The 11,309-nt window shown below is 37.2% G+C and overlaps 1 protein-coding gene across 1 annotated transcript in view; it reads right to left on the bottom strand.

The window, feature by feature from the left end:
- Positions 1–4,327: 4,327 nt before the first annotated feature.
- serinc5 (serine incorporator 5) overlaps positions 4,328–11,309 on the bottom strand; it is a 75,646-nt gene continuing 68,664 nt past the window's right edge. The window contains exon 12 of the mRNA XM_039758369.1: positions 4,328–9,820. Coding sequence (XP_039614303.1) covers positions 9,673–9,820 — 148 coding nt within the window. The 3' untranslated portion in view covers positions 4,328–9,672. The remainder of the gene's footprint in view (positions 9,821–11,309) is intronic.

Raw genomic sequence — 11,309 nt, 5'->3', positions numbered from 1 at the left:
TCCATTTTTACCATCCTCATGTTTCTGAGCATATATTGAGTTTCATGATCTAATTACCTTCATCCAACACTCATGTCAGGTTGGTGAACATGCACTGGTACACCTCGTTGCTGCACCCACCACACAACAAACTCAGCATGGGCATTGGGTCCTCAACAATGTGGATCCAGAGAGCTGGATCACCCTCGGGTAATCACTCCACATGGCCAAAGTGCCATAACTGACACTCCCTCACAATGCAGGTAATGTGCCTCATTTGGGACTCCATGAGCAATCGCTCATTTGACACAAAGTCGAGACAGCGGTACCCAAGGATTCTCCAAAGAGTCATAGTACCAAAGGAGTACAGTCTTCATCTGAGGTCACTAGATAGCGTCCATGTCTCTTCAACCATATAGCAAAACAGGAAGCACCAGGACTCTAAAGACTTGGACCTTCGTCCCTTTGCATAGATATTGGGAGCGCCACACAACCCTTTCTATGCTCTCCCAATCCATCTACTGACTTCATTGGAAGAGACACCAGAGACATGAATGTCACTTTTAAGGTAAGTAAACCTCTCGACAAGGTCGACACTCTCTCCGCAGACAGACACACTGCTGATAACTGTGTGTTGAGAGGTTTTTATCCCACGGTCCCCAAAAGCAAAACTAAATAAACTACCTAATGTAAAAAAGACTTTTCCATGAATGCTATAAGCTTGGAATGGAAAAATACTTGCTGCAGTAAAGGGGTGCACAGTAGGCGTGTCATGCATTAAGAAAAAACAGAGCATTATACTGTGCATGTGTAACCTCAGTGACCGCAGTGATTGAAGTGATAGATATATACAGTCATATGAAAATGTTTGGGAACCCCTCTTAATTCTTTAGATTTTTGTTTATCATTGGCTAAGCTTTCAAAGTAGCAACGTCCTTTTTAATATAGAGTATGACAAGCCTTATGGAAACAGTAGTATTTCAGCAGTGACATTAAGTTTATTGCATTAACCGAAAATATGCAATATGCATCATAACAAAATTAGACAGGTACATACCCAACAGAGATATCACATCAATACTTAGTTGAGCCTCCTTTTGCTAATATAACGGCCTCTAGATGCCTCCTATAGCCTTTGATGAGTGTCTGGATTCTGGGTGAAGGTATTTTTGACTATTCTTCCATACAAAATCTCTCCAGTTCAGTTAAATTTGATGGCTGCCGAGCATGGACAACCTGCTTCAAATCATCCCATGGATTTTCGATCATATACAAGTCAGGGGACTGTGACGGCCATTCCAGAACATTGCACATGTAAAATTCCGTTACAACGAACTCCCAGGGCCCTAAAAAATATTTCATTGTAACGAAAATTTTGTTGTAATGAGATTCTGTATTTGTTACTATAGTGCTTTCTTTAACTTGCGCCCAGGTGTTTGCAATCATTTCAATAGCTTCTTCACGTTAATTTTAATCTCCTCCTGCCTACAAGTTAATGCTGATGAGAATTTTTCTCAGCAGTTCCTTGCGATAATACACTTTCAGGGTGCGAATGATGCCCAAATCCAATGGCTGAAGCACTGCTGTGCACTTGGGTGGGAGGAATTTGACCGAACATTATCTAAATGTGGAAGCATGTTGTAGGCAGCACAGTTATCAATCAGGAGCCGATTCATCCTTTACTTCTTCATATTGTGAGGTTTCTGAACTCTTTTGAGACCCCCCCACTCCCCACCCAAACAATACCGACACACCGAAGTGTGTCCCAAAGCGAGATTGCAGCGTCTGTGGAAGATTGTTTGTCCGTTGCTGGGTCAGGGCAACAGCAGGCTCACAGCGCTGCAGTGAAGCGCCACAGAAGCGAATCCTAAAAGATCGGGGTCGCGCTATAACTCCCTGTCTTGCATCCCAAAACATGAGGCTGAGTCTCAGTACTTTAGTAAAACCAGCTTTATTCAGCTTGAAACAGTAATGGCACACTTATTTATTGTCGCGTGATCTGCCACTCTGCTATACACAGACACAGCAGTCAGGCAGGGTCATGGCCAGGTCAGTAATCAAGTAATCCTGTTACCTGCATTTACAACGTTCCTTGCATATCACCCATCGAGATCTTTTCTGATTGCTTTGGCGGAGAGACGCAGCATAGCTGAGAGATGCAGCACAGCTTTGAGCCAGCTGTTGCCCTGGCAACAGATAAACAGTCTTCTATAGACGCGGAGTTTGGACATCAGGACGCTCTTTGGCGTGTTGTCCCATTGACAGAGGTTCCAAGAGAGTTTACAAACCTCACATTTTCTTGGATGAGTGCCGCAGTAACAGGAATGTTTCTTGAATGAGCATCACTGAACCACATAAAAACTGCTTTTTCGACGTCTGCAGCAGTTCACATACGTTTGCAACCCGAGATTTGTCTTCTTTTTTAGCTTGGTATTTCAAGAAAGTTGACAGTGTCAATGGCGAAATTCCGAATTCACTGGCAATGTCTTTTTTTCTTTTTACCGCAATCAAGGGCTGCAAAAATGTAAAATTTTTTTTTCCTAATATGAACTGTTATCATTTATTTGTGTCTGCTGTTTCTACAGGAGGGTGACAATGAGTTAAATTCCAATGGATGTTTTTCAAATGTTGATGAGCAATAAGCAAAAGGTATCACTGAAAACCGCAAGAAACAAAAAAGGCAAAAAAAATGAGGAAATATCAAAGAAAGAAAAAAATTAGTGTTTCTGTTTGGGGATCATTGTGCACAACTAAGCTGCGGCCACAGAATTTTACCCGTACTTCTCCCTCTGCATGATTGCCTTTGTAGATTTCGAACTGTGTTTTGGGTCTTCCTCTTGTTAGAATATCCAACCCCTGCGTAACTTCAACTTTGTGACTGATGCTTGAACATTATCCTGAAGAATTTGTTGATATTGGGTTGAATTCATCCCACCCTTGACTTTAACAAGGGCCGCAGTCCGTGAACTAGTCACGCAACCCCACAGCATGATGTAACCTCCACCAAATTTGACAGCAGTAGGTAGCGGGTGTTTTTCTTGGAATGTGGTGTTCTTCTTCCTCCATGCAAAGCACTTTTTGTTATGACCAAATAACTACATTTTTGTCTCATCAGTCCAAAGCACTTTGTTCCAAAATGAATCTGGCTTGTCTAAATGAGCAATTGCATGCAAGTGGCGTGAGTGCACAAAGGGCTTCTTTCTCATCACCCTGCGGTACAGATATTTTTAGTGCAAATTGCATTGAATTGTAGAACGATGTACAGATACACCATCTGCAGCAAGATGTTCTTGCAGGTCTTTGGAGGTGATCTGTGGGTTGTCTGTAACCATTCTCACAATCCTGCGCATATGCCGCTCCTGTATTTTTCTTGGCCTCCCAGACCTGCTGGGTTTAACAGCAACTGTGCCTGTGGCCTTCCATTTCCTGATTCCATTCCTTACACTTGAAACTGACAGTTTAAACTTCTGAGATAGCTTTTTGTAGCCTTCCCCTAAACCAGGAGACTGAACAATCTTTGTTTTCAGATCTTTTGAGAGTTGCTTTGAGGATCCCATGCTGTCTGTCACTCTTCAGAGGAGAGTCAAAGGGAAGCACAACTTGCAATTAACCACCTTAAATACCTTACTCATGATTGGACACACCTGTCTGTGAAGTTCAAGGCTTAACGAGCTAATCCAACCAATTTGGTGTTGCAAGTAATCAGCATTGAGCAGCGACAGGCATTCAAATCAGCAAAATTACAAGGGGAGCCAAATTTTTGCACAGCCAGTTTTTCACATTTGATTTAATTTCACACAACTAAATACTGCTACACTGAATATCTTTGTTCGGAAAACAACCCAGTAATCAGATGTTCCTAGGAAATGAAAGACATACCACTGTTATCTTTCTTGTTGAAAGTAGAGTCAATTATTATGCAGGCTGAGGGGGGTTCCCAAACTTTTTCCTATGACTGTATGTATCAATTTTTGTTTTTAATATATTACTACTTTGTGGCCATTTGTTATCTTTTGTTTGTGGTTATCGTCCCGCCTGCGTCTTTTGTTGGTTGTGGCGCAGTGGTTAGTACTGCTGTCTTACAGCTCAGATCACATTTTTGGTCACAATAATCAGTCCAGAATAGTTGGCAGATGCTTTCCCGGCTGTCAGGGACATTTAAAAGACCACTGTACCATCATAATCCACTCAAAACTACCTCAGCTCCTCCTTCCCCATTGATTTCCAAAGCATTTTGCCAAGTTAAGCGAAGTCCCGGCCCAATTCTGTGATTTCTGCAAACTCACAGTGAAGTAAACACCACGCAGTTCGCTCATCACTAGTCATGAATGAAGAAGCAAAGACTCTCTGCAAGAAAGAAATCTGACTTTTATTAAATGATAAATAAAATAAACTCAAGGGGAATATTCAGTCGACAGAATAGTTAAAAGACTTCATTTTCAATTTTCTCTCGCACACATTTTGGAGAAAATTAAATACAGGAACTTGTTCCTAAAATGGAAAATGAGTAAATGAAGAGGACTGAATATGCCCCAAAAATAAATAGCACCATAGAGAATTATAGTTGTGTAGGAATGCATTGTTTTAAAGTGATCAATACAAATGATGAACAGCACTGAGGGTTTTAATAATGAAACTAAATAATTTTATAGTTTTTGTTCAACCAGCACAAAAGCTTTTGGTCTGTACTCATGCATAATTTGAGGTAAACTTGTTTAAGAAAAAAACCGGGAATTATATATGAAATATATAACACAATTACGCAAAATCCTACATTTCAATAAACAAATGTTTTGTACAAATACCATTATTGCAATACAAATACAGAAACTGTGTGTGTGTGTGTGTGTATATCTTTATATAAAACAAGGTATACACACATGCACATCAACACATAAGACACTTATATATGAAACGTTAATGTATAATTTTTAACAGTATAAATTATTACATAATGATATTAATATCATAAAAAACAGGTTCACATGGAGATCTAGAAAAAGAGAAATTTAAACTGGCATGAACAATAAGTGTCTTTAATTATACTGATATTTTATGCTGCAAAAATGAATTTTGATTTGTCATACAGAGTATATCAGTAACATATGAAACTAAACTGCGAAAATAGCCCATGAAATCCAAACTCTGCTTAGGTGTGGTATTACAATTCATTCTAATTCTATTACAATTACACTTCCTTATCATGTGAACAATATGAAAAGAAATTAATACAAAGTGTTTTCTCTTAAATATTATTCATACGTATTAATCAATAAATTGTTGTTTGTCTGTACCCGCAACATAGATTTATTTTAAATTATTTAATTGAGTTTTGTTTTGGTATCTTCAATACATTCTAAAGCTTTCATGTTAATTCATTAATTTAGTTTCTAACTTTTTTATTTGGTTTATGGAAGCACTGCCTTTAGTTTAAAATATTAAAAGGTAAATTTGTTGTGAATTTAAAAATCTGATTAAGAACAATGGTAACACATTAATTTATATAATGCAAAAATTCACCTATTACTCAATTACTCTTACTGTATGTAACAAAACCTTAAAGGCCATGGGTGACTGTCAAAAAACAGGACCTGTAAATGTAACTTCTGTGCAATGTGGCCTACTAAAATAACTTCACTTTGGAACAGTCAGACGTATCTTCTGTGAGACACATTCCTCTTGATAGTGCATACTTCAATATATGGCCTGTGAATCCTTCATATTCGTGAGTGTGCAGTTTAATGAGAATATCAGATGCCACTCAGCACAGGGATGAATATCCACTTTACTAATTCTTTGTGTTATGAGCGAAGCCTTTGCTAAGGTCTTGTTACCTACGACTAAATGAGTGATTGATGTATTTTGAAGTACCTAAAGTGTTACCAGATTATTAATGCTCAATCAAACAAAACACAAGTTATAAATGGCAAACCATAATAAAAATTTTCCTATGTGAATATATGTCTAACTATGAAAACATAATAAATAAATGTAGTAGTTACTTTTTCACAGTCATGGTATATATTAAGTTTTCACGTGAAATTGCATTTATAAATTGTTTTTTATAAAAATAAAAAAAATTACCTAGCTTGCACATTCACTTATAATGGAGGTTAAGTATATCAGGGTCCCAATGTTTAAGAAAAGGAGCAGTCCGCATTTCTGAGGAATGCTTGTGACAACAAAAGTAAAGCAGCAGTAATACATTTTATCACAGATTTCAGGTGTAATTTCCTTGAGGTCAGGATGAGACTCATACTCGCAGTGGGTGATGTATGCAATGTTTTGACACCAAGTTTTAATACTAATCGATTCATACACAGAGAGAATGTCCAAATTCCATGCAGAGTTGAGTGCTGTGAGGCTGGAATGACAGCTCTGTGATACCACTCTGCCCATGCTAAAACATCAGTACTAAACTTCAGCTCGATTAAAACTAAATGCAAGTCCCTAACGTCTGTTCAGCTCTTGTCACTTGATTGCACACTACATGCGCGCTCTCCAAGTTTCTTTTGCTAGACCACTGGAGCACATGCGTGCACTGTGATACTGAAAAAAGCAGACAGTATCTGTTGAAACTAATACAATCTTCATTTTCTTTTTGAGTGTGTGTGGGTTTAGCTGGTTCATATCCCAGATCCTAAATGTGTCTTGTGTGGGCTTCCTCTGGGTACTCTGGTTTCCTTGCACAGTCTAAAGACATGCAAGTTGGGTGGATTAGTGATGTTAAAATGGCCCTAGTGACTGTCTGTATGTCTACCCTGTGTTTGACTGGCACCCTTTCCAGAGATTGTAGATTGTTCCTATCTTGCCAATGTTTGCAAGAATGGTCTCGAGTTTCCCCTTGACACTGCTCTGGATAAAGCAAGTTTGGAAAATGGATGGATGGGAATAAGCTTCTACATAGTGAAAGACAGTGAGTGACCACAAGTGTGACTTTTGTCAGTAATTATTTCCTGGTTGTCTACAGCACAGATTCTTAAACTATGAGTTGTGACCCACAATGGATTGCGTATTATCTGAAACTGGGGCGTACACAGTTCATTCACAATAGTACATGATGGGAAACAGTCACATACTGTTTGTGGAGAAAGCTGCTTCTGTGATTCACCAAGGGGATAGGGTTGACAGCAAGCAGAGATTTCCCAAAGGAGACCCAAAACACCGGAAATGACTGTTGGAGGCAAATACGGAACTTGAAGACATAAAATTGGCAAAACTGGGTCACAGGAAAAAAAAAAAAAGGTTCTGGTCTACAGAACAGAGTCAGAAATTAATTATCTGGACATTAACATTCAATAATGTCAATAACAGCATCTGGAGACTGCTTTTCGAGGTTAGACCACAACAGAGGAAGACCGTGCAGGTCGTCACCTTATAAAATGGCCAAATTTCACAATAATGTTTTTCTTTTGGTGCCTTTATTCCTTATTAATGAATCTGCAGTCAATTTGGTGAAATCCTTCAAAATTTTGGGCACAACTATAACAAACACTCGCCACTGGGACATTAACACAACTTCCATCATAAGAAGGCTCAGCAGCAGTTGTACTGCATACACCAAATAAAGAAATTAAATATTTCCCAGCCAATCCTAGTTCAACTTTACAAAGCCATAATTGAAAGTATAATCACATTCTCTATTATTGTCTGGTTTGGTTCAGCAACAGCACACTATAGACATAAATTACAGTATCTTGTGAGGTCTGCTGAGAAAATAATTGTCCGTGCTCTTCCATCTGTGGCAGACTTGTACACATCTCGTGTCACTAACCATTTCATAAAGATCACCACGTACTGATCTCACCCAGCTCATCACTTATTCCAAAAACTCCCCTCTGGTGAACGCTTCCGGTCAATTAAAACCAAAACTAACAGGCACCTCAAAAGTTTCTTTCCCAGAGCCACAGCCCACTCAAACCAGTAACTTAGCCTGTCTTACAACACTTATTATTATGTTCTCTCATAAACTGTGTAAAGGTGTGTGTGCACAGTATGTGTACGTGTATGTGTATGCACATGCACACACACTACACACTCACACTTTCTCTTGCTTATAATTATTTGCACATCTCCTTTATAGTTTTACAATATAATTGCAACTCTGAAGTTTTTCTTTTTAACTTATGCTATTGAGGTTATTTGTATGTGATGTTGTGTTCTGTTATAAACAGCTCCAAATCTACCAAGTCAAATTCCTACACATTATGTACTGGCAAATAAAAGGGATTCTGATTCCTAAAACAACATGGGTATTATGCCTTTTAGCAATATGCGTGCAATCTTAAGATATGGATCAATACTCTTTAACGATTTTGACTTTACAAATTTACTTACTGATAATGCTTTGTTTTATGCTGGGACCTTGGTACCCTTAATAGGCAAGAATATACTATGTATGTTTTTCATTTATAAAAAAAGCTTCACTTTAGAATGCAATTTTACACTTCAAATTACTATATATCATGACTGTGAAGAAATAAGTTTAATCTAAAAAACAAAACAAAAAAAATCTACTTATTCAGCAATTAATACACATCTCCACACCTCCTTCACAAAAAGTGACACACATTCTTCTTTTGGTTATGAAATTTCACAAAAAGTTCAACTTAGTGAACGTCTTCACTTTGTGGAATATGCAATGGCATATGAAGTGTGAACTTTAAGTTTTATTTTCAATTTCACTGTATATCAAATTTTTACAAAAATCTCAATTTCTTTACGTAAATATTAAAGACAGACACTATTACTGTACGTGACTATTATAATAATGTGGCATCCTGAGGAAATTAAACAAAAACAATAAAAATGGAAAACTTCACTTTAAAAAATTACTTTAAAGATTTTAGTTTTTCTAATAAAGAAATGGGCAGTTTCATGACGATTATATTAACAATTCACAAAATTAAAATATAAACGCAAAGGAGAATCATAGCTTGTTCACACTGGGAATTTTAATCTAAATCCACATTTTTCCTATAGCTCAATGACTCCTACTTAGTGTTATAAAGTCAGTTCATTATTAGAGTGAAAATACAAAAGAGAGAACAAATTTATATTTAAATAAAACAAAAATATCAATCATAATATAGAACTTTACAAAACCAAATATGACTGATCCAAGTCATATTTTGTTCAGCATATGGCTTTATAAATGGCTACAAATGTACCACTCCCTATATATTTCTAATTAATGTTAATTTCAAAACACCATTTTTTGGCTGGGATATAAAACATATTTATACAATTGATCTTGTTTGCTTTATTCTAACATAAACTCTTCTCCCCACTAACAACCTTTAATTATAAATGCAAATAGAAAAGTGACAAGAGGGCTGTAGATAAAATTTGACCTAGTGAAATAAAATGTCAGTGCTGGAAAAAATGCAAATACTTCTTTTAATGACTCTCCATGCATGCCTTCCCAAATGCTTGATAGGTATACCAAACCAAAGTCAGGTTTCATATTGTCCCAGTCCAGAAATGCCACAGTGGCTTTAAAAAGCTTGAAAAAGAAATTCTGTTAAGGGGCATCCTTGCCATAGGCTTACAGAGGAATTACTTCTTTAAACATTGTATTCAAAAAGTCCATAAAAGTCGTACCATTTACAAAAAAATAAACTGTCTACAGAAAATTGAAAAAGGTTGACAACAAAAGGTTAATTCACCAAAATACACATAACTTCAGTTTCTTCACTGCAAGAATTCTCTGTTTGGGCAAACAATAGGAGCAACAAGGGTCCATGTGTACAGCAGAAGGCAGGCCCAGCAGGAAGCCATCTTGATCCAGTATGTAGACCAGCTTCCATGAAATAACTTCTCAATTTTGGCATCATAATAGCTGTAGAATAATAAGAAAAAGATTACAAGTTCACAATAATACTGATTATCAGATTGCAGAAATTAAAACATCTCTCCGATGGCATTAAAGTAAATCAAGGATGTTTCACAAAAATGCAGCTATCACATGCAGCAAACATAGTGTTCAGGAAAACTGATCTAAGGTGCTGGTACAGTTTGATGTCTCATGTTTTACATACCATGACAGAAAAGGAAAAAGAAAAGAACTGCAGGAATTGCCGCTGAACTCTCCACAGATGTTAACCCTTCATACAGCATCGGCGCCATCAGGCAGCACGCTATTTTGCTGTCATTAAAAGGGGCAACCATGACTGTCCTGGAAAGTTGGCACTCAGTTGGTAAATGTGACATCAGCAGCAATTTTAAGTCATTTAAATTGACAGGTCCAGTAACGATATCAGCAAATGCAACTCTGCAAATCTGGCATATCCCATGGCTAGAAGTCACATAAATATGATATTAGCTAAACCTGCATGTCTTTAGACTGTGGGAGTAAACTGAAGTTCCTGGATGAAATCCATGCAGACATGGGGAGGAACATAAACATGGGGAGGAACATGCAAACTCCACTCAGAAAGGACCTTGGAAGTAAACCCTGGCCTCCTTGTTGCATGGCAGGAGCGCTAACACTGAGCCACCATGCACCCTTTAATTTGTCCATAAGACAACTCCAAAACTCTACTGGCTTGCCACTGATCTTTTTAAAAAACTGTACTGCGGCCATTTCATTTTACGTGCTTATAACACATTAGGAAGTTCTAGAGTAATTTTTATAATTGTGCTGTCATTAGATTATCAGACATTTACCCTTTTAGCTCCAAGGACTGTTGATTTAGTTGAAGTAGTTTTAACCTCCACATACAGATCTCATGTACTATTCAACGGTCATTTGATGACCTAGTCACTGCTGGTTTCAGAGAACATTGATATCCCTAACGTTTACAACAAATCACAAACTGTCACTTTTGCCATGACCGGTTTTCGGCACTCTGATTCTAACTTAAAATTGGCATTTAGTTTTAAGAATACTTGTTTTTCTTGTATAGAGACTGTTAAGAAACATCTGGCAGCCAACTGCGTGAATGTTTATGCTCCCTTAAAAATATGGAAATGACATTCAAAGTTGTATGATTCTAAAACATTACAAGGATATATGAACAGAAAGGACCTGTAATATATAGACATAGTCTGTATTTTTTCATTGTGAACACCTTTTATTCTCAAATCCACAGTGTGTGTGTATATAACTTAAATTTTAACTGCATTTGTAAGGGTTTCCAAGTACTCTTTGTAAAAGAAGTAACTCATGAGTCTAAGCCATCCTCGTTTAAAAGATGTCGGCGTTATTCAAAGCAAACAGTTCATACAAAATAAGTAAAAAATTTTATAATACATGCAAAAAAAGAAAAAAAAAAAAAAAAAAAAAGGAAATATCTTGTTTATATATCTATATGTTAACTTCACTGTAC

The sequence above is a fragment of the Polypterus senegalus genome, chromosome 7 (assembly GCF_016835505.1).
Source record: "Polypterus senegalus isolate Bchr_013 chromosome 7, ASM1683550v1, whole genome shotgun sequence".
Classification (NCBI taxonomy): Eukaryota; Metazoa; Chordata; class Cladistia; order Polypteriformes; family Polypteridae; genus Polypterus; species Polypterus senegalus.
The sequence above is the reverse complement of the archived record's forward strand: the minus strand, read 5'-3'. Positions and strand labels throughout refer to the sequence as shown.